Source organism: Rosa rugosa, chromosome 5 (assembly GCF_958449725.1).
Source record: "Rosa rugosa chromosome 5, drRosRugo1.1, whole genome shotgun sequence".
NCBI lineage: Eukaryota > Viridiplantae > Streptophyta > Magnoliopsida > Rosales > Rosaceae > Rosa > Rosa rugosa.
In genome coordinates, this window is record NC_084824.1 from 53,993,318 (window position 1) to 54,015,837 (window position 22,520).

The window sequence follows — 22,520 nt, forward strand, 5'->3', positions numbered from 1 at the left end:
AGTAAGGGTTTTGCATACAAGGTGATATACAACATTAGCTACAAGATATCCTTTTGCACTTGAGCATTCCTAAATCAATTGTGACACGATCCCATTGTCTTGTCAAAAGTTCTTTACTGCCAATCGATCGATCAGAATAGTTTCTGTGATACCCCTTGCTGTTTCGAAAGAGCATGAGTAGGTTTGCCCTGCATGAAAAATTGGGAAGCAATGTTCGGTTGATTCTTGATGTTCCGAGCAGCAGTCTTGGCATAAGCAAAAGAAAATGGCATTCTGCTTTCATTACCATCTACTGCTCTAGAGCCTTCCTCTCTTTACGACCTTCTACTCTTCCCAAACATACCAACTCCACATTCATATCTCGCACACTCTCTTGCTCCATTGTTAGCGTCGAGCCAGTCTCGGTCCCAGCCGTTAATGGATTCCAAGCAGACCAAAAAAGCCTCACTGAGCTTGTGAAGGAAAAAAATCTCAAGGAGCTCTCGGAGCTTGGAGGGGTTGAAGAAGTAGCATCAGCTCTCAAAACTGATGCAGAGCATGGAATCAATGGTGATGATGCTGAAGATATTGCGCGCAGACACGAAGCATTTGGTTCCAATACATACAAGAAACCGCCAACGCAAGGATTCCTCCATTTTGTGTGGGAAGCCTTCAAAGACCTCACAATCCTAATCCTCTTGGGATGTGCTGCGCTTTCTCTTGGTTTCGGCATCAAAGAACATGGATTGAAAGACGGTTGGATTGACGGTGGAAGCATTTGTCTCGCAGTCATTCTGGTCATTTCTGTTTCAGCCATTAGCAACTACAGACAGAGCAGACAGTTTGACAAATTGTCCAAAGTCAGTAACAATCTCCAAATTGAGGCTGTGAGAAATGGAAGGCGCCAGCAGATTTCCATATTTGAAATTGTGGTAGGTGATGTCATTTGTTTGAAGATTGGAGACCAAGTTCCAGCTGATGGATTGCTTTTAGATGGCCATTCTTTATCAGTAGATGAATCAAGCATGACAGGGGAGAGCGACCATGTTGAGGTAAGTGTCACTGAGAATCCTTTCTTGTTCTCTGGGACTAAAATAGCTGATGGTTATGGTCGCATGCTTGTCACGTCAGTCGGGATGAACACAAACTGGGGTGAAATGATGAGCCAAATTAGCCAAGACACCAGTGAAAAGACACCTCTGCAAGCACGTTTAGACAAGCTAACTTCGTCCATCGGTAAAGTTGGTTTGGCAGTTGCTTTCTTTGTTCTTGTAGTCATGTTGGTCCGATACTTCACAGGGAATACAGAGGATGAGAATGGAAACAAAGAGTACAATGGCAGCAAGACAAAATCTAATGACATCATAAATGCCGTTATTGGGATTGTAGCAGCTGCCGTTACAATTGTTGTGGTGGCAATTCCAGAAGGTCTACCATTAGCTGTGACTCTCACTCTTGCTTATTCCATGAAGAGAATGATGGTTGATAACGCAATGGTGCGGAAGCTCTCTGCTTGTGAGACCATGGGATCTGCTACAACAATTTGTACTGACAAAACAGGTACTCTGACCATGAACCAGATGAAGGTGACTAAGGTTTGGTTGGGGAAAGAATGTGTGGAAGAAGAAGCTTATTCATCCATCTCTCCTTATGTTCTCGACTTGATCCAAGAAGGGGTTGCTCTTAATACAACTGGTGGTGTGTACAGGCCTAGCTTGGATTCTGAAATTGAGATCTCAGGCAGTCCAACTGAAAAGGCTATTCTTTCATGGGCGGTACATGGGTCGAACATGGATATGGAGAAAGTCGTGAAGAGTTGTAGCATTCTCCACGTTGAAGCCTTTAATTCGAAGAAGAAACAGAGTGGAGTTCTGGTGAAGAGAAAGGCTGATAACTCAGTCCATGTACACTGGAAAGGGGCAGCAGAGATGATACTAGCAATGTGCACAAGTTACTACAATGCCTCTGGAGTTGTTAAGGATATGGATACAATTGAAAAAAGGAACTTTGAGCAGATTATTCAAGGTATGGCAGCTAGCAGCCTCAGATGCATAGCATTCGCACATAAACAAGTTCCCACTGAAGAGCGACTAAATGCAGACCAGAAAGTTGTGCTAAAGGAAGATGGATTGACCCTATTGGGAGTTGTCGGTCTTAAAGATCCATGTCGTCCCGGTGTGAAGAAAGCAGTTGAAGAATGCCAATATGCAGGGGTGAACGTCAAAATGATTACCGGCGACAATGTTTTCACTGCAAAAGCCATAGCCACTGAATGTGGGATACTCAGGCCTGGTCAAGACATGATTGGAGCAGTGATAGAAGGTGTGGAATTTCGCAACTACACGCCAGAACAGAGAATGGAGAAAGTTGAGAAAATTTGTGTGATGGCAAGGTCTTCTCCTTTTGATAAGCTTCTAATGGTGCAATGCTTGAAACAGAAAGGTCATGTAGTTGCAGTGACGGGTGATGGCACTAATGATGCACCGGCATTAAAAGAAGCTGATATAGGACTTTCCATGGGGATTCAAGGCACAGAAGTTGCCAAGGAAAGCTCAGATATTGTGATCATGGATGATAACTTTGCTTCAGTTGCTACAGTTTTGATGTGGGGAAGATGTGTCTACAATAATATCCAGAAGTTCATCCAATTCCAACTCACCGTCAATGTTGCAGCTCTTGTGATCAACTTTGTGGCAGCAGTTTCGGCAGGTCAAGTCCCATTAACAGCAGTTCAATTATTGTGGGTAAACTTGATCATGGACACACTTGGAGCTCTTGCTCTTGCCACAGAAAAACCCACAAGAGAACTTATGGAGAAGCCACCAGTGGGAAGGACAGCGCCTCTCATCACAAACATCATGTGGAGGAACCTCTTGCCTCAAGCTCTGTACCAGATAACTGTCCTCTTGATCTTACAATTCAGGGGCAAAGCAATCTTCGGTGTCAGTGATAAGGTAAAGGACACATTGATCTTCAACACTTTTGTGCTTTGCCAGATATTTAATGAGTTCAATGCAAGAAAGCTAGAGAAGAAGAATGTCTTCAAGGGAATACACACCAACAAGTTGTTTATGGGGATCATCGCGGTGACAATTGTTCTTCAGGTTGTGATGGTGGAGGTTCTCAAGAAATTTGCAGATACAGAGAGGCTGAATTGGGGACAATGGGGTGTATGCATTGGGATTGCAGTCATCTCTTGGCCAATTGGTTGGCTAGTCAAGTGTATACCTGTTCCAGAGAAACCCATTTTCAGCTATCTGAAGATGAAGAAAAAGCATTCTGTTTGAAATAAACTGGCCGGATAACCATCATGCAGGGTTGGATAGTTTTTGTATAGCTCTATACCAGATGATATTATTTTCATTCTTTTATTCAATAATTCCTAATTAATTTTTTATTATCAATAAACATTCATTAGTATTCTAGAACGGTGTAATGTAAACTAATATGTTATATATGTAACATGTAAGTATGTCAGCAGTTTGTTCATAATGTATTATATTGAAATATCTCTAAGGGATGGGAATTTTATTAGATGTACCAAAGAAATTTGAACAGAGACCAAAACCTGGTAAAGTATAGTTTATTAATGACCTTGACTGTCTTTAACAACCTTTTATTAGATAAACAAATGACACCTTGGTAGCTGATTGAAAGAGAGATGTTATTTTGAACTCAAATACAATAATATGACTATAAATCATAGGGACATATGATTGTACTGAAAATAAAAACTATATAGGCAAATGAAATTGGATCAGTTAACCAATAAGACAACTTATAGTTGAGCAGTATACCTGCTGAAACGGCTGCAACCTAGTTGATAGCAATAGCAGCAGCAATTATTGTTGGCAGGAATATTTGGATGAACTTCAGGAAGTTATTGTACACACTTCTTCCCCGCCTCTAATCTGTGGCCACTAAACAAAGCATCATCAAGCTGAGTTCTCTTTGGCAACTTCTGATATAGGACTTTCACTGTACTTGACTGACTCAACTGAAGAAAGCCCCTTGCATCAACTCTACAGGACACTAATCATCAACTCCTCCACACCTCAACCTGGGACAATTATTTTGAGGACAGAGAGGTTTACATAACTAATTGCACTTTTTTATAAGCAAGAAATATTAATTCAAGGATAATGAGGCAATGAAAATAAGCAAAAGTCCCCACCCGGAAAAAAGAAACAATGAGGATAGAAAAACATAGCTTCACTACCTGTAAACCCCAGAAAAACTGACATATCTTTTTCTATTCAATCTAGTAAGCAACTTCAACCTAACTTCAGTTTTGTTTTTCGCTCTGAATGCATCCCACCTACTGCAATAGATGGAATGACTTTCTTTTTCTTATCTAAAACCAATTTCCAGAGCAAAACCAATACCTCACCCTCACTCTATTCCCGAGGTTGGTATATGAATAGTACGCAATATGAGGTTAGTCTGGGATTTTATACTGCAGCATACAATAATCTTATTTTCACACAAGTTATGACCAAACATAAATTTCACTTTGGTTTTCCAAGTCCAATCTTATAACCTGTTATGAGAAATGCACAATAAAAATAGCATTTTTTCAAATGTTTGACAAGTATGACCCACACAGAGCACTTTTCCAATCTTATCACATTCATATTGATGTAAGACTCTCGACACTAACATAGCACAACAAGTATAAAAAAAAAAATCTTCCTGGCAAACATAGTAGAATTACTTAGAGTCCAATGATATGCAAATATTAGGTTGATTCTTTGAGTCAGGCCCACAAATGTCTCAAAAATAGATAATAGTTTCCCCTTAGAGAAGGCTGAGCATACAAACATATCCATCGTGACTTACCCCTCAAGGGAATTTTCCTATCAGGCAATCAGATGCAAAAATGAAACCATCACTAACGACCACCAGGAATTTGCAACCTCTTCCCCACTAACTCAAGCTAGAAACAAAGAAGAGAACATGTTAGCAGCATATCGTATTTTATCTGGTGTGTTGTGTTTCAGATTTCCCTGATAAAAATGAAGCTTAGACAAAGAGTGTCATCCTTCAAGTACCTCACCACGTTACGGTGCAGGCACATCATTTTCCACTACGTAGATGACCCTCCGGTTGAACCATTGCACAGCTTGTCAAATAGAGGACATTGCCATTACACAGATTTTGTCAACCTTCTCCATGTCTCTTAAGGTGAGTTCGAAATCACTCCTGCGCCAAGTATTCCCTGACCAGCCTGGAGTATGTCACATGCGGTGCCCCAGGGCTTTTGAGCTTAAACACTGTTGCCTCTGATCATGTCACTCCTCGGTGACATGGATTTTTAAGACCTATTGAGAATCATCTTGTCTTAGAAAAATGGTGTTCTATATCCACTTCCCCCTTTGCTGGAACTTTTTATATGCAAAACTCTGAGGCTGCTAATTGTCATACCTTAAGAACCAGGAAGCTCCTCTGGAACCAACTATAGATGAGACTAGTTTGTTAAGGACATGAAATCACCTTCACTTATATCACAGTTACTTTTCGATAGCCAATGTGGAAAGCATCCTAGTATATAAATGAGCGATTTCAGACACCAAAAAGCAAGAACAGATTCTGATTCTAGCTATGGTTATTCTCCTCTATCATGATCAGCTCGAATGTGAACTCCAATCTTTAAGCAAATGACATCACCAACTACAATTCTGTATGTCGAAAGCTGTTGTGCCTACCTCCCACAGCTTCATTGTGGACATTAATATCGAAAAAAACCCTTCTGTGGGTTATTTCTTGTATTTGTTTGGACACATTTCATCAAACAGTTGGTGGGCGTCACCATGAATTGCTATTTTGAGAGCTGATGCTCGCTACTTCATCTCCTCCCAACTTCTTGAAAATATGGGACTTGTGTCCAAGCTGAATGCTTTTCATGCTTTCCTCGTCTTTGTTTCCCTTCTTCACTAGTTTGGGATGCTCAGAGCCTCGGATTAGTAGTATATGCCAAACGGATACACATTATGCTATTGAGTAATGAGTATTGTCCTCAAATGGATTAAAACTAGTAAAGCTTCGATTTTTAGTAACGTAAAAGCAGAAGCAAAAGCACCCAAACGACAATTCAATTGAATGAAGGGTTCCTATAAACAGAAGCAGTAGATCATACACATAAGGGAGAAACCTTGTACAGCTTTTACATGCTTGGTTTCTATGACGAATTAAACGGCTATATAAACCCTATTTCATGGGGTATATGAAATAAATCTAAACTCTAAAGGTTGTAACTTTTTGTGTACATGATCTAAAGATTTAATCATGAAGGGATTAGTAAATGTGTCACACTACACCAAAGCTAGGTGGAAACCATTGTTCATGATATCTTCTGTTTTTTTCTTTTTTTTTTAACAAAAAACAAAGTGGTTACAATTTACACATAAAAATATAAAACTTTGTAGTAGTTTACTCATTCAATATGCACTCTAGTGCTTTCCACACTACAACAACTTTGCTTATATTTTTTTTTAAAGAACTACAATAGGTTTCAATGTTTCATACGCTCATACGTACATGCACTATCGTTCTTAGTAAGAAATGTTGAACGTGAACGTTATAAAGTTTATCTTAAAGTGTCTTAGAATCGGTTTGTGTTATTTCTTCCCTATAAACTGCAAACCACTAGATAACTCTTTACTTAATTTTCATCTAGCAACACAACCCCAACAACTATGAGGAAACTATAAAGACACCAAAATCTCAAATTCAATTCAAATCCATGTCTAAAACTCCTGCATTTCATATATGTTGCAATGGTAGAAATTTCGTGCATTTCATATATGGTAGCAATGGTAGAAATTTCGTGAGACTTTAACTCTTGATCTTAGGTACAAACCGAATCCACAAAGACAACTAGAATATATATGAGATTGAGAAAACAGCAAAATGAAGTACTAGACAAGTACACAATCATACAAAAGGTAATGAAACAGCCCATTTGCTTATACCGAACCACATGCTAATCAACCCAACACTTTCATTCTCTGGTACCCTACCAGACAGTGACCTAGTACAATAAGGAAGCTACCATAGTCTATATCATCTTCCATAGTCCACATATGCATCATCTCTTTATGGAAAGCAACTTGTTTTGAAGTAGCTTCTCAGCAGCTTCCATTAGGCATTGGTTATTATATATAGCAGAATCCAATGATGCAGGAGGACCCTATATATAGTTAACCTCTAACACCACCTTATCTCAACACTACTTTCCAGTTTCCCTTTCTTTCTCCTAGTACTTTCTCTTTGAGCTTCTAGAAATACTAAGCATGAGTAGCAGCACTGTAAGTGCAAATCTGAATCTCGTTGAGCTCAACAAGGGGATCAAAATCGATAACAAATGCCTCACTCAACTCATGAAGGAGAAGAATCTAAACCTGCTTCAAGAGCTCGGAGGCACAGATGGTATTGCGTCAGCTCTTGAAGCCGACAGTGAGCGTGGAGTCCATGATGAAAAGGACAACATTGCTCGCCACCGTGAAGCATTTGGCTCAAACACGTATAGCAAACCACCTTCGAAAAGCCTTTTCCATTTTATGTGGCAAGCCTCTAAGGACCTCACCATTGTCATCCTCCTAGGTTGCGCTGCGCTTTCGCTTGGCTTTGGCATCAAGCAAGATGGACTCAAAGAAGGTTGGTATGATGGTGGAAGCATCTTCATTGCTGTTGTTCTCATCGTTGCTATATCTGCCTTTAGTGACTACAGACAGAACAAGCAGTTCGAAAAGCTGTCCAAAGCAAGTGATGATATCCCAATAGATGTTGTAAGAGGTGGAAGAAGACAGAAGGTTTCCATCTTTGAAATTGTAGTTGGAGATGTTGTGTTTCTGAAGATTGGAGACCAAGTTCCTGCTGATGGATTGTTCTTATATGGACATTCGTTGCGAGTAGACGAATCAAGCATGACAGGGGAGAGTGACCATGTGGAGGTTGATTGCAGCAACAATCCATTCTTGTATTCTGGAACCAAAGTGGTTGATGGATACGGCCGAATGCTTGTGACTTCAGTAGGGATGAACTCAAGTTGGGGCCAAATGATGAGCTTGATCAGCCACGAAAACAATGAGCAGACACCTTTACAAGAAAAGCTTAGTAAGTTCACTCCATTACTTGCTAAGATTGGCTTGGCAGTTGCATTCATGGTCTTTGTGGTGCTGTTAGTTCGTTACTTCACAGGAAACACAAAGAGTGAGAATGGAAGTTTTGGTAAGTTCAAAGGTGGCAAGACGAGGATTGATGATGTGGCCAATGCCTTGTTGGATATGGTAGCAGTTGCTGTCATTATTGTTGTGATTGCAATTCCAGAAGGGTTTCCACTGGCTGTGACTCTAACTCTTGCTTACTCAATGAAGAAAATGATGGCGGATCATGCATTGGTTCGGAGGCTCTCAGCTTGCGAGACTATGGGATGTGCCACCATAATCTGTACAGACAAAACAGGTACTCTCACACTCAACGAGATGAAGGTTGTGAAGTTTTGGATTGGAAAGGAAAGTGTGGAAGATGATGCTGCTCATTCATCAATTCCTGTTAGTATTCTTGATTTGATCCGAGAAGGGGTAGCGTTCAACACAACAGGAAGTGTTTACAAGCCTAACTCAGGATCAGGGTTTGAGTTTTCCGGCAGTCCTACTGAAAAGGCCATTCTTTCATGGGCTGCACTTGAGCTGAACATGGACATCGATGAGTTGAAACAGAACTGTACCATTCAACATGTAGAGGCCTTCAATTCACAGAAGAAGCGAAGCGGGGTTTTGGTGAGAAGGAAGAAAGACAATGCAATCCATGTGCATTGGAAAGGAGCTGCGGAGATGATAGTAGACATGTGCTCAAGTTACTACGATGCCTCTGGTGTTACCAGTGAGCTTGGTGAAGATGAAAGGAAGCAGTTCAAGAAAATTGTTCAAGGAATGGCAGCAAGCAGTCTCAGATGCATTGCTTTTGCACACAAACAAGTTCGAGAAAGCAATGATGAAAATGATAGCAAGATGCTGGAAGAGCACAACTTGATCCTATTAGGCCTGGTGGGTTTGAAGGACCCATGTAGGCCAGGAGTGAGAGAGGCAGTACAAGCTTGCCAGTTTGCTGGGGTTCAAGTAAAACTGATCACCGGTGACAATGTGTTTACCGCTAAAGCCATAGCTACTGAGTGTGGGATACTGAGGCCTAATGACCAGGAAATGGTAAGGGAAGCAGTGGTAGAAGGTGAAGAATTTCGAAACTACACACCAGAGCAGAGAATGCAGAGAGTTGATGGAATTCGTGTGATGGCAAGGTCTTCTCCATTTGATAAGCTTCTTATGGTGCAGTGCTTAAAACAGAAAGGGCATGTGGTTGCTGTGACCGGTGATGGCACAAATGATGCACCAGCGCTGAAGGAAGCCGATATAGGACTCTCGATGGGGATTCAAGGCACCGAAGTGGCCAAGGAGAGTTCAGACATTGTGATCCTAGATGACAACTTTGCTACTGTTGTCACTGTTTTAAGGTGGGGAAGAGGTGTGTATGCCAACATTCAGAAGTTTGTGCAATTCCAGCTCACAATAAATGTTGCCACTCTTGTAGTCAACTTTGTGGCAGCAGCTTCAGCTGGTGAAGTGCCTTTAACAGCAGTCCAGTTGCTGTGGGTGAATCTGATAATGGACACGATGGCTGCCCTTGCTCTTGCCACAGATAAGCCAACCAAAGAGCTCATGGAAAGGCCACCAGTGCTTCGATCTGAGCCTGTGATCACATACCTCATGTGGAGAAACGTTTTCGCTCAAGCTCTGTTCCAGGTAGCTGTGCTCTTGATCTTGCAGTTCAAAGGCAGATCAATCTTTGGTGTTAGTGAGAAGGTAAACAACACTATGATCTTCAACGTCTTTGTCTTGTGCCAAGTGTTTAATGAATTCAATGCAAGGAGTGTTGAGAAGAAGAATGTCCTCAAAGGGAGTCACAAGAACAAATTGTTTTGGGCGATCGTTGGTATAACCATTATAGTTCAGGTGGTTATGGTGGAGTTTCTGAAGAAGTTTGCAGATACGGAGAGGTTAAGTTGGGGTCAATGGGGTGCTTGCATTGGAATTTCAGCCATATCTTGCCCAATCAGTTGGGTTGTCAAGTGTATACCAGTTCCTGCGAAGCCGATAATCGCTTATCTAAAGAAGCATAATACAATCACACCATAGGTAGTGAACTAGGGATCTTTGTATTATCTCATTGGTTTTCAACCCAACAAACTAGGTTTCAATCTATGTCAATCGAGCTTTTGGGTTTCGTTGAATCAAGTAAGCCGACGAAACCAACATCTTCAAAGATGATCCTTTCTGAACTAAACTAAAAGCATTGCACAAACTCACTTCTATTGAAGGCAATCACACTATGATACAATGCGCCAATGCACAAATGCAGTGATGCAAGATGCAATTTGGGGCGCTAATTACAGATTGAGGCAAGTGGCCAACGTTTCTCTGCACCGGTGCCTCACATGGTTTTATTGGAAATCTGGGCAGAGATCTTAAGAAATCTTGATCACACGCAAAGGAGACTAATTAGCTATCAAGGTGAATCCTTATATCACACAGTGGAGACTAATTAGCTATCAAGGTTCCTCCAAAAAGAAGCAGAGTACAATATGTTACATCAGCTTCCATCTAAGCAGGAACTGCTTCTGGGACTTTCCCGCTGTCTGCAGGAACCAAACTGTCGTAGTAGTCCACCAGGACTTTCCAGCCACCAGGGCACATGAATCCTTCAGGAGGGTTCTCTTTGTTCCTTGCTAGTGTTCGCATCTGTAATTATAGCTTCTTTTAGTTATAATGAACGTGTACAAATACAATCAACCTAGTGACTTCTACAAATTTGCACAGTTGACAATGAGAATCAAAAAACAAGGTTGGCCACAACAATAAAAGAATACATACCTTGGTGCCTGATATGAAAATGAAGTCCTGAGCCCTTGAGGGTTCAAAAAATGCCATTTTCCCCTGAGTTTTATCATATGCAGCAACCTGCAAAGGAAAAGTTAATAATGATGAAGGAAATGTCAATAATAAGGCATGAATTGTAGCACAGGCAGAAAATGTACATACCTTGAAAGGAAGTATATTGAGGCGCTCTAGTCCAGGTGCCATGCTCAGCACTTTCTTCCCATGGTCGGCATCATATAGATCCCTTTTCTCAATTGGATGGCCCATTCCAGCTGGGTCCCGACCAACGATGTAAAAGTTAGCCCCCGCATTAATCCTAGCCTTTGCATGCCACTGCACCTCAGTAGGGCCAGCATAGTGCATAGGAGAGGGAAATATGGAAACCACAGTTGTCTCGGGATCAAGAACACCATCCTCAAGAACCTGAGGAAGCATTAACTCAAGCAATATCAGTATTTAGATGAGGGCAAGCAGTTCTATATGATATGGACTTGATCAAATTGTGCAAGGTAAACAGGTTTACAAGTCAGAAGGTGGAGGAAATAAAAATTCTAATGTGCATACCTTCTCATGTTGCTTCATGCGCCAAGTAAGTGGAACATCATCTGCCTTTGTATAGCCTCCTAGTGGATGAAGCAAGAGAATGGGGTTCTTGTAGCCCATCTCAAGAAGCCGGCGACGTGTATCAGTCATTAGCAAAGCATGCCCATTGTGCACAGGGTTCCGCAGTTGGAATGCAAATACTGCATCAGCATTGCGCTTTGTGAATTCATCGCGGAGTTCTGTAGGAGATAATCGGAAGCGATCAAGGCCATCATTGTACTTGATGGGTTCCATGACCTCTAGGTCACCTCCAATCAGCCAGTTTCCAGCGTTGGTTATGGCTTCATCAACATACGGCAAACCAGGGGCAGTTGTCCCCCAAGTCCTGGCAATGCGTTCTTCTTTATGGTGCTTATAGATCTCAATACTGATAAAAACCAAAAATAAATAAGGTATTAGAAAACATGGCAACTCATGACACAAATATACAAAGAAACAATACATCAACCAGTGCATATCCTTTGTAGGCAAGAAAAAATCCTACTCTTAAGTTCAACTTTTGCTGCATCCCTACCAGTACAACACATTCCCATACTTGATTGAAATAATTACAATACAAAGTATGATAAAAATGCAAGTAATTCCCAACACAGATAAACCAGCAAATGCTTTACATCCATCCCATGAGGTCAAAGTTTCACTGCGTCCATCCATTACTATACATCAGGCACATCAAATGGATTACGACATTAAATGACAATACTTAATCTTGAGGCCATCAATATTTAAACATAATGTGCAATGTTGACCAGAAAAGATCTAAGAAATCTGTTCATAATGCCCAAGAAAAGTCGTTTTCATATAACAAGACACAATGCGGTTCCAGGTATGTCATCTATACAATATTTTTTACAAAACAAAGTAGACTGACAAACGCAAAGTAAAATCAATTTCCAATTATAGTCATAACATGTCATGATCTTTACAGAACATAGCAAACACAAAATTCTCAGCCACTAGACCACCCCAAATACTAGCACCATCAAACGTTTGAAGTCAGGCTACACAAGGCAACACATCAAAGATAACTCACAACTACAAATTTTACCGGCAGTCTTTCCTTAGTGTTCCAGTTAAAACTAGTAATCTAATACTCGCAATGAGTACAAATCTAATGCACAGCTTATAACTATGATAAGTCGAACATTTACTATGAACTAACAAATCTAATACTATTTTTGTTTTTAGACAATCACATGCAAAGAAATTGCGATTGTGGGACCACATTGTTAAACAACGACAAGCGTGTTCTATGGCCCACCATGGACCATTATAGAATAATAACGAACTATGTACTAGAATTAGAGATATTAACTGGTTGATTAGTGTTAATGAAATAATTTGCAGTAAAAAATAAATAAATAAATGAAAAATCTTACTCATTGAGAATGGCGATCAGATTATTGTCGGAATCAACGAGGGCGACTCGGGTCGACTCGCCGATTTGGCGTTTCTGAGCGTCGTCGATGGCCAAAACGATCGGCACCGACATATTCACAAACGACCCGTCGTCGAGTCGGAGCGAATTGAAATGAAGAGTTTGGAGGAACTCGGATTCTCTCATGAACCCAGTTAGAGGACTCGACCAGCCTTCGCTGATCACATGAACCCATTCAAGATCGATTCTTGACAACTTGATTCTCGGCAGCGTGGCCGCATCTCTCTTCTTCTCGGCCTTTTCCGACTCCGGCACGAAAAGTTCGACGAGTTTCCCGCCGTCGGGTTCGATCAGCGCGCTCGAAATTCGGAGCCTTTGGCGGGTCTTGGGGGTGGAAACGGGTCGGAGCGAGAGCCTGAGGGTCGGGGCGAAATGGGTGTGGAGCTTTTTGGGGAAAGAGTGATGAGGGTAGGGGGTTTGGGCGATGAAGGTAGCCATGGACGCCATTGAAGGCTTCAAAAAAGCTCTGGGCTTGTTGTGGTTCAAGTGGGCAGGTTTTATATAATAATGGAGTCTGGTATTTGGTGGACTTGGAAATCCTTAGGTAGGGACTATAATAATGGAGTCTGAGTAATTTGGTGAATTTGAAATGCTTGGGTAGGGGCAAAGGGAAATCTTATCAAATTCAGGAATGGTGCAATGTGAGTTGGAGAGCATGACTGGCTTTCATGGTTTGGGGTCTTAATTTATAGGGGTGGAATTATGTACAAAGTTGTGCTTGGAGGGATGAACCTGGACACATTTTGAGGCTTTCGGGTAAGTTTCTTGGAAGTTGTGGTTCCCTCCTTTTTTTTTTTTTTTTTTCCTTTGTCGTTAAGCACCATATTAATGAAAATTCTCTTCTAATGTACTACAGGGACGAGGTAGGTGGCACTATGATTGAAATGAGTGACAAATGGAGAATGGAACTTTTGAGTTTTTTTTTTTTTTTTTTTTTGGGTATCAGAACAGTAGACCCTAACAGAAAGAGGAGGAATCGATGAAAACACGTACAAAAGGAAAATCCTAAAGAATTAAAAATAAGTCCCCCAAACAGGTCTTGAAATGTCAAGCATCGCATCACCATACCAGAGAGATCCCCAAAAGATAGGAGAGAAAGATTAGGTTGACCCCACAATAGTCAATAGTAAAGCTCCGAGGAAGAAACCAGAGTCGTAGTCGAAACTCTAAACAACGCGGTCATTTGTATTTCTGACGTCAAACTCTAGTAGCGTCAGAGAGAAAGAACACACTCTTTTAGTAATGATTAAACGATTGTATATTATTTTATTGAGATACGATTATATATTATTTTATTAAGATACGACGGTAAATTATAATTGAGACTCTAGCGAGTAAATATTTCTCATCTTTGAGGTAATTATTGTTGGAGTTGTTGCACATGTTTGATATGCAAATCGACAACAGATGGCAGTATATCAATGCTGGCTGTGTTTTTGTCATTTGTCTAGTTTGCAAGTGTAACGGCTGACATATGGGCTATTGTCACGGCAGATGCGTCTTTCCACGAACTTGCATCATTTTGAATTCAAAGATTTGCACAGAACACACAACAATTTAGAAAAGCGATCTGACCCTGTCTGCTTTATCGTTTAGAGCATGTGTGAAAGCTCCTCCACCAAATGTTGCACATCCCCCATTTCAAGACCACATTCATTCATAGCTCATTGTCGAGTGTTAAAGGCTGACCTTTCTTTCCTTTTCTTTCTTAATCACCAGTTTTTTATTATTTTTCTTTCAAAAGAAACGTACCCAGCCTAAATTAAATAAGACTCTCGTATTTATTACAACAATAGAATTAAGAACATACACCAACCAAGATTTCGAGCAAAAATACAATCATCTTATGACCGAACACATTATAAGCATATTGAGCTATGTAAAAGGTCTGTGTCCTAAAAACTGGTCTCTTATTCTGAATAAGCATATCAAGTTCTTACATCGTTGACTTCTCTAATTACATACATTATATACTGTATTTTAACTATTCATAACTGAGTTATCATAATCAGTGATATATTGACAAATCCTCATACGATATGAGTTAGACGTCTTGTTATACTATGTTTTACATTTAGACGTCTTGTTATACAATGTTATACATTTTTTGTTTAACACATTAGTACAATTAAATGAAACGATACATAATATCCAACACATAATTTATATTATTATTGTTAAGACTATGGCGCGTCATGCCAAACGTCACGGAACAAATGGCATGCCCCCAAGCATAAATTATTTACAAAAAGGATTAAAAAGCTAATTCAAAGAAGGCGTTGTCATAGTGTCACGGTCTAATTGTCCGACAAAGGTGTTTGAATAGTGTCAACTTTTTGTTTTGCTAGATTTGTGCAATTGGATAGCCATCGGAGTTAATGGAATAATTGTTTGGAGTTTGGAGTTAATTCCTTTGATTGGTATAGAGCTGCTTGTAGCTTATCTGACAGGCATATATACAGGGGCGTAGCCACTCACAGGGCTACTTGGGCTATAGCCCAAAGGAGAATTTCGCCCAAAATGCGTCAAGTATGGGTATAGCTTAAATAAAAAAAAAAAATACTAATGCTTCGAAGAGTTGTTAGGTTGCTGCTGTCTCAAACACCAACCCCGTCTCCCCGTTCAGAACTTCAGATCGGTTCCGCCTTCCACTCTTCCAGAGTTCCAACTTCTAGGCTCTAGCCACGGAGCCACCTCCAATCGCTACGAGCCACGGAGCCGGGAGCCACCTCCAATCTCAGAGTTTCAGTCCACCGAGTGACCTCCTACTCTCACTCTCCTCGTCTCCCCGTTCAGAACTTCAGATCAATTTTGATTCCACCTTCCAGACTTCCAGGCTCCAGCCACGTACCGAGTCACCCCCCCTTTTCAGAGTTTCAGTCCGCCTGAGATTCATTGATAATTGGGAATGGGTTGAATCGATTGATGAGATTCATTGATATTATGCAGGTCACAAAAAAAAAAAATTTGGGCTTCGCCCAAAAAATTGCCACAATAAATTTAGCCCACCCCATTGTCGAATCCTAGCTACGCCCCTGCATATATAGATCCGATCTTATTCATGAAATAAGTAGGTGTGATTGATAATGTGATATATGAAAATTGCAAAACCATTACTTTTTATTCAAGATTTAATTTAAAAATATTCAAGCATGTGCGGTTAGAAGTTGATTTTTCACTTATTTTGATATTTCTTCATTTTTCTCATATCAGTCATATGGTGCCTTGGCAGCTTAGGGTGGAGTGGGTAATCCTTCTTTGAATTTCTCAAATGCAATTCCAGTCTTCTTATATATATCAAGAGGGTAATCAAACGATGCATTATTCAATTTGACACTTCTTAGACTAATTTGAATTTGTGAGATTTGGTTCCACTCTTTGCAAGATTACGTACGAGAAACTGTTTAAATTTTCCTAATTTTAGATTTCACTAGTTTTGGTTTCACTGTTCTTAGAGGGATATGTACCTTATATGTTTGGATTTTTGGTTGCACGGTTACGATTTTGTATTCTTCCCATAACTCGACGTACTCTTCTTCATTCATCTTTAAATATATAACCATCAAAGCTCATCAAAAAAAGAAAAAAAAAATTACTAAACACTGACTTAGATCCGAATCTCATTCCAGGCTGATCCTCATCACTACAACTTACAACGATCATGGCCTCATGCGATCTCTCTATTTTTGGGTGGTGCACTATGTGTATACCTTCTTGAACAACATTTATTCATAGCGTCAATGCAATTTGAATATATTTCCACTGACTGATTAGTCCTGAATACTTTTTTTTTTTTTTGAAAGAGATTTGAAACCCATCTTAGCTAGAAGCCGAGAGGCTCAATTATATGTCTGATTTCATTTATATGTCTGATTTCATTTATTATATTAACAATAGAAATTTGTATCAGAGAAACATAAAATCTGAATCCCGAGTTACAGAAGCAACATGACAATAATCCTCGCTCAGGATACTCTTTCATAAGAACGTAAAGTTTGAAACCCCTCTATGCCTAATTCTAATATTAATATAATAAGTCAGGCGTGGGGATGAGCCTCCCAGCTTGGCTGGATTCCAAACCCTTTCAAAAAAAAAAAAAAAACGTAAAGTTTGAAACAAATTAAGCACTAATAAAACAAAAATAAATAAAAAGGGAAAGTCATCCCGCATTGGTCAAATCTGAACCGTTCCAACAATCCAATGGTCAGAGTACAAGCCAAATCAGCGAGACTTTTCTGCTGGTTATCATTTCTTTCGCGCCGTCAGCGTCAGTACCTGACTACCTGTAGCAACGACCTTCTTCTGTTCTTAGTCTCCTTCACTGTTCTTAGTCTCTGACCAATGACCTTCTTCTGTTCCTATCGCCAAACTTTCAGGAATTTTCGAAAAAGAAAAAAGAGATATTAAAGTTCAAGAATTTACCATATTGTCCATCACAAGTTTCAGCTGGGCGTCTTCACTCTCATCTTCGTTGGTCACCACGCATGAAGATCACTGGTCTCTCTGTTTCAGTTGATTGTTTGACTTCAGTTTTCAGTTTATGCATTCAGGTACTTTGCTTGAGAATTTACATTCAGTTTATGCATTTAGTTTTCACTCTCATCTTCTTATGTTTTTTTAGCTAAATATGTAAGCTTTTCTTTCTATAACTGTTACATGGTGAATTTCTGATGTGTTTTTTTGTTCTCGAGTCATTTTCTTTGATTTGAAGCATGAAATGTATTCAAGATAACACAGGAGGGATTCTATATACACTCTTAAATGCAATCTTCAGAGCCAAGGTTTTAAAAAGATTTTCTAATGACTTAATTTTCCTAGTTTGATTGCAAGGAGAAAAAAAAAAAAAGGCCTGGTTTTCTGAGGAAGTTGATCATTATTGATTGAGAAAGCTTGGACGTAATCAGCCAAACCTTGTTGTATCTCTTTCTGGGAAGTTGAAGTAATGATTGAGGAAGTGCCCTCACAGCTCTTCTAAGGTGTTTCAGAGTGAGTGATTAGCTGCCAAGGAAAATGAACTTCAATGTTGACTTTTTTTTTTTTGGGCCACGGAAATATGGAGGATGAGCTTCAATATTATTGATTCCTGGAACCTGTTAATGTTAACTTGTGCGTTTATGTTTCTTCCACATTCATTTGGTTAAGTTTGCATTTTCAGATAACAAATATAGATCTAAGCATTATCCAATCTACATTATATACTACCGATATCTAACATAGCCAAATCAAATGCGTAAATTCTGATACAGCCCACATCTCTAATCTACATATCCACAGCTTATCTCCAATAATGCATGATGCTTCCAGCCCCGAGTTTCTTTCACATCAAAGTTTAACTGGAGTTCTTATATATCCTAACTTCCAGATAGCTGACAATAGGAATAGGTTTCTGTGGAACAGGTAGACACTTAACAACCCAACCGAGTGGCCAAGAGATGGCCGCAATTCCAAGACATGCACCCCATTGCTCCCAATTCAACCTCTCTGTATCTGCGTATTTGTTCAGAAGTTCCACCATCACAAGCTGCAGAATAATTATTAATGCAATGATCCCCAAAAAGATTTTGTTGGTGAGCAGTCCCTTGAAAACATTCTTCTTCTCAAGCTTTCTTGCGTTGAATTCATTGAAGACCTGGCAGAGAACAAACGTGTTAAAGATCAAGGTATCCTGTACCTTATCATCTACACCAAAGATTGTGTTGCCCCTGAATCGTAAGGTCAATACTACTGCTATCTGGTACGTAGCTTGAGGTAAAAGGTTCCTCCACATGATGTTGGTGATGAGAGGCTCCGTTCTGCTCACAGGTGGATTCTCCATGAGTTCTTTTGTGGGTTTGTCTGTCGCAAGGGCCAGAGCACCCAGTGTGTCCATAATCAAGTTCACCCACAATAATTGAACTGCTGTTAAGGGAACCTCACCTGCTGAAACTGCTGCTACAAAGTTAATTACAAGTGCTGCAACATTGACGGTGAGTTGGAATTGAATAAACTTTTGGATGCTATTGTACACACATCTTCCCCACATCAAAACTGTAGCCACTGAAGCAAAATCGTCATCCATGATCACAATGTCTGAGCTATCTTTCGCAACTTCAGTGCCTTGCATCCCCATAGAGAGACCTATATCAGCTTCTTTCAATGCAGGAGCATCATTTGTGCCATCACCAGTCACTGCAACTACATGACCTTTCTGCTTCAAGCATTGCACCATAAGAAGCTTATCAAAAGGGGATGACCTTGCCATGACACGGATATTGTCTACTTTCTGCATTCTCTCTTCTGGTGTGTAGTTCCGAAATTGCTCACCCTCTATCACAGCTTCACTGATCGTGTCCTGCTCAGACTTCAGTATCCCACATTCCGTGGCTATCGATTTTGCAGTAAAAATGTTGTCACCTGTGATCATTTTGATGTTTACCCCTGCATGTTGACAGTCCTCGACAGCTTTCTTCACTCCTGGCCGACATGGATCTTTAAGACCCACAAGTCCTAATAGGGTCAAGCCATTGTCTTTTAGCAGAGCCTTATGATGTTCTGGATCCACTTGCTCCTCTGCAGATACTTCTTTGTGTGCAAATGCAATGCATCGGAGGCTACTAGCTGCCATACCTTGAATAATATGCTCAAGTTTTTCCCTTGCATCGTCATCCATATCTTTTATATGTCCAGAGGCATTGTGGTAACTGTTGCACATTGCTAGTATCACCTCCGCAGCTCCTTTCCAATGTACTTGCATTGTGTTGTCTATCTTCCTCTTGATCAAAATACCACTTCTTTTCTTGTGTGAATTGAAGGCTTCAACATCTTGAATGATAGAATTGTTTTTCAATCTCTCCATGTCCATATGCAGGTCCAAAGATGCCCATGAAAGAATGGCTTTTTCAGTAGGACTGCCTGAAAATTCAAATCCAGATCCTGAAATGTGCCTAGAACCGGTTGTGTTCATAGCAACCCCTTCTTGAATCAAGCTAAGAAGACGGGACGAAATTGATGAGTAGACTTCTTCCACGGGCTTTTCACCTATCCAGAACTTGGCCACCTTCATTTGGTTCATCGTGAGAGTTCCTGTTTTGTCAGTGCAAATGGTGGTAGCAGAGCCCATAATCTCACAAGCAGAGAGTTTCCTAACCATTGCTTTATCAGCCATCATTCTCTTCATAGCATAACAGAGAGTAATCGTCATGGCAACTGGTAAACCTTCTGGAATTGCAGCCACAACAATTGTAACTGCAGTTCCTACCATCCCAATGACGGCCATTATTATGTGATTAACTTTGGTTCTGCTCCCATTGAACTCCTTGTTGCCACGTTTGTCCTTGGTATTTCCGGTGAAGTAGTATATCTTTGAGACTATGAGATTTGACAAAGCTACTAGCAAACCAACTATACCTATTGATGAGGCTAGTCCCCGGATGCGAGCTTGTAAAGGTGTCTGTTCACTTGTATCACTGCTGATTTGGCTCATCATTTCGCCCCATGTTGTGTTCATGCCGACGGAAGTGACAAGCATCTGAGCATGCCCGTTAACCACTTTGGTGCCAGAAAACAAGAAGGGGTTCTGGCTTTGGTTGATTTCAACATGGTCACTCTCCCCTGTCATGCTTGATTCATCTACTTCCAATGAATATCCCTTCAAGAGCAACCCATCGGCAGGAACTTGATCTCCAATCTTTAAGCAAATGACATCTCCAACCACAATTTCGAATATTGAAATCTGCAGTCTCTCGCCATTTCTCACAGCTTCAATTTGGAGATTGCTACCGACTTTTAACAATTTGTCAAACTCTCTTTGCTGCCTGTAATTGCTTATGGCAGACACTGAAATCACTAGAATGACTGCGAGAAATATGCTTCCACCATCACTCCAACCGTCTCTTAATCCATGCTCTAGGATGCCCAAAGCAAGAGAAAGTGCAGCACAGCCTATAAGAATAAAAATTGTGAGGTCTTGGCATGCTTCCCACACAAAATGGAGGAACCTCTTGGCTGCTGCTATCTTGTATGTATTCGAACCAAATGCTTCAAGTCGCTGTGCAACATCGTCAGCGTCACCGCAAACTCCATGCGCTGCATCAGTTTTGAGGGCTGATGCTACTCCTTTAACCCCTCCCAACTCCTGGAGCTGATCAAGACTTTTAACCTTAACGAGCCGAGTGAGGGTTTTTTGGTCTAGTTTGAAACCCTTGTTGTCTGACACTGACACTGACTGGAAGAATGACTGGAAGGCTCTAGAGCAGTAAATGGTGACAAATGCCGAACGCCATCTCCTTCTGTGTATGGTAAGAGGGACATCTAGACACCCCAAATATGCGGGCACAATAGCACTGGTCGTTTCAGTCATGCTTTCAGAAGCATAAGATTAAGATGGCAGAAAGGAATTGATGGTATCAGAAGTAAAGGAATTGATGGCAGTTATCACAACGCAGAATTTGTATGCTCTGACTGACCTTGGAAACTAGTGATATTTATATGTAGGAAATGACACGGTTTGTGGAAAATTAGACAGACGTGTGATGGTTATGTCTGCCACTATCATTTCCTCATTAGTAATATTCTGAGCACTTTCCATAACAGCCAAAACCCTTTCAACCGGCGCAGCAGAAATTATGTCTGAAACTTCCCAGAGGTCGACAGGATCATGCAGAGACGTCGTAGAAGCAACCCCTAAAGTCGCTAATTTAGATGTGTGAATCTCTAGCTGACAAAGACATTGATTGCCCTCGTGTATTAAAGAGGCCGGCCAAATGCACGTACACAATCATCTTCTTAGATCAAACAGTTGGGCCAAAAAGCTAGTTAGTTGCTTTGTCCCCTTTGATATATAAGTTGAAAATAGTCTTATTTATTTCTTGGAAGTGACATCTTTGATCTTCTAGACGCTCAATTGTGGTAGGAAGCTACTACCTAAGAGACTCATTGAAACAACGTAGGAGTTTCAGTATGAAGAAGAATTGTAGAATCTTCGTGTGTGTGAACTGAACAAGGGCACCCAAAACTTTGGTTGGCTGAGCCCCGACGAGAATGGTGCGGTTGCCCTACTGCAACTGCCTCCCGGAGCCTTGTTTGATTGTGATTAATATCACCCAGCGAAAGCATGGTTGGACAATTCAAAATTATTGCATCTGAAACTTGGATACCATTCATATATTACTTCATTCACTTATCTTTGTTTCAATTATATGCACGGAATGTTATCACACCAATAAGTGCAATACTTGTATTGAAAATAATAACCTTTCAGAGTTGGTGTCTATTCTTTTGTTCTAGAGGTTCTCACATGTTGGTCCATAAATGGCCACACGAACAATCTTTGAAGTCAACGATGAGGAGAAACATTAACCCTTACTAGAAACTTCTCAATCTCACTCGTGTTCGAATATAACGGTGTGGTAATTCTTAGGATGAGGCAAAGAGGCTCACTCCTAGAGTTCATTTCTGAGAACACTATACCTTACAAGTCTTTCTACAGATTCCTTATTTCAAATAGGCTTGTGGCTTCAATAGGGATTAAATCCTTAAGCCAAGAAGATTACTTATCAAATAAGCAAAACCTCCATTTGCAGCCTCCC

General features: G+C 40.5%; 4 protein-coding genes across 4 annotated transcripts; 2 read left to right on the plus strand and 2 right to left on the minus strand.

Annotated features, from left to right (window-relative positions):
• The first annotated feature begins 19 nt into the window (after positions 1-19).
• Positions 20-3,491, plus strand: LOC133707792 (putative calcium-transporting ATPase 13, plasma membrane-type). The gene has a single exon (XM_062133279.1). The coding sequence runs from the start codon at positions 174-176 to the stop codon at positions 3,264-3,266; it is 3,093 nt and encodes a 1,030-aa protein (XP_061989263.1). The 5' UTR covers positions 20-173; the 3' UTR covers positions 3,267-3,491.
• A 3,309-nt stretch (positions 3,492-6,800) lies between these two features.
• Positions 6,801-10,257, plus strand: LOC133709865 (putative calcium-transporting ATPase 13, plasma membrane-type). Its single transcript, XM_062135797.1, has one exon. It carries the CDS (start codon positions 7,272-7,274, stop codon positions 10,170-10,172), a length of 2,901 nt encoding a protein of 966 aa, XP_061991781.1. The 5' UTR covers positions 6,801-7,271; the 3' UTR covers positions 10,173-10,257.
• Positions 10,258-10,329: 72 nt separating this feature from the next.
• On the minus strand, positions 10,330-13,597 carry LOC133709866 (ATP sulfurylase 1, chloroplastic). The gene is made up of 5 exons (XM_062135798.1): positions 12,896-13,597; positions 11,478-11,883; positions 11,076-11,336; positions 10,908-10,994; positions 10,330-10,775 (listed from the first exon to the last, which is right to left on the minus strand). Exons 1-5 carry the CDS (start codon positions 13,399-13,401, stop codon positions 10,638-10,640), a joined length of 1,398 nt encoding a protein of 465 aa, XP_061991782.1. The 5' UTR covers positions 13,402-13,597; the 3' UTR covers positions 10,330-10,637.
• Positions 13,598-18,123: 4,526 nt separating this feature from the next.
• Positions 18,124-22,135, minus strand: LOC133709863 (putative calcium-transporting ATPase 13, plasma membrane-type). Its single transcript, XM_062135796.1, has one exon. The coding sequence runs from the start codon at positions 21,290-21,292 to the stop codon at positions 18,284-18,286; it is 3,009 nt and encodes a 1,002-aa protein (XP_061991780.1). The 5' UTR covers positions 21,293-22,135; the 3' UTR covers positions 18,124-18,283.
• Between the last annotated feature and the right edge of the window lie 385 nt (positions 22,136-22,520).

What these genes read in the sequence shown, in the direction of transcription:
- LOC133707792 (XM_062133279.1), top strand. Translation starts at nt 174, where the DNA reads ATGAGTAGGTTTGCCCTGCATGAAAAATTGGGAAGCAATGTTCGGTTG.
- LOC133709865 (XM_062135797.1), top strand. Translation starts at nt 7,272, where the DNA reads ATGAGTAGCAGCACTGTAAGTGCAAATCTGAATCTCGTTGAGCTCAAC.
- LOC133709866 (XM_062135798.1), bottom strand. Translation starts at nt 13,401, where the DNA reads ATGGCGTCCATGGCTACCTTCATCGCCCAAACCCCCTACCCTCATCAC. An exon ending in CTGATCGCCATTCTCAATGA is followed by an intron (nt 11,884 to 12,895) that starts GTAAGATTTTTC and finishes GGTTTTTATCAG; the next exon opens with TATTGAGATCTATAAGCACC. An exon ending in TCAATATACTTCCTTTCAAG is followed by an intron (nt 10,995 to 11,075) that starts GTATGTACATTT and finishes TTTCCTTTGCAG; the next exon opens with GTTGCTGCATATGATAAAAC.
- LOC133709863 (XM_062135796.1), bottom strand. Translation starts at nt 21,292, where the DNA reads ATGACTGAAACGACCAGTGCTATTGTGCCCGCATATTTGGGGTGTCTA.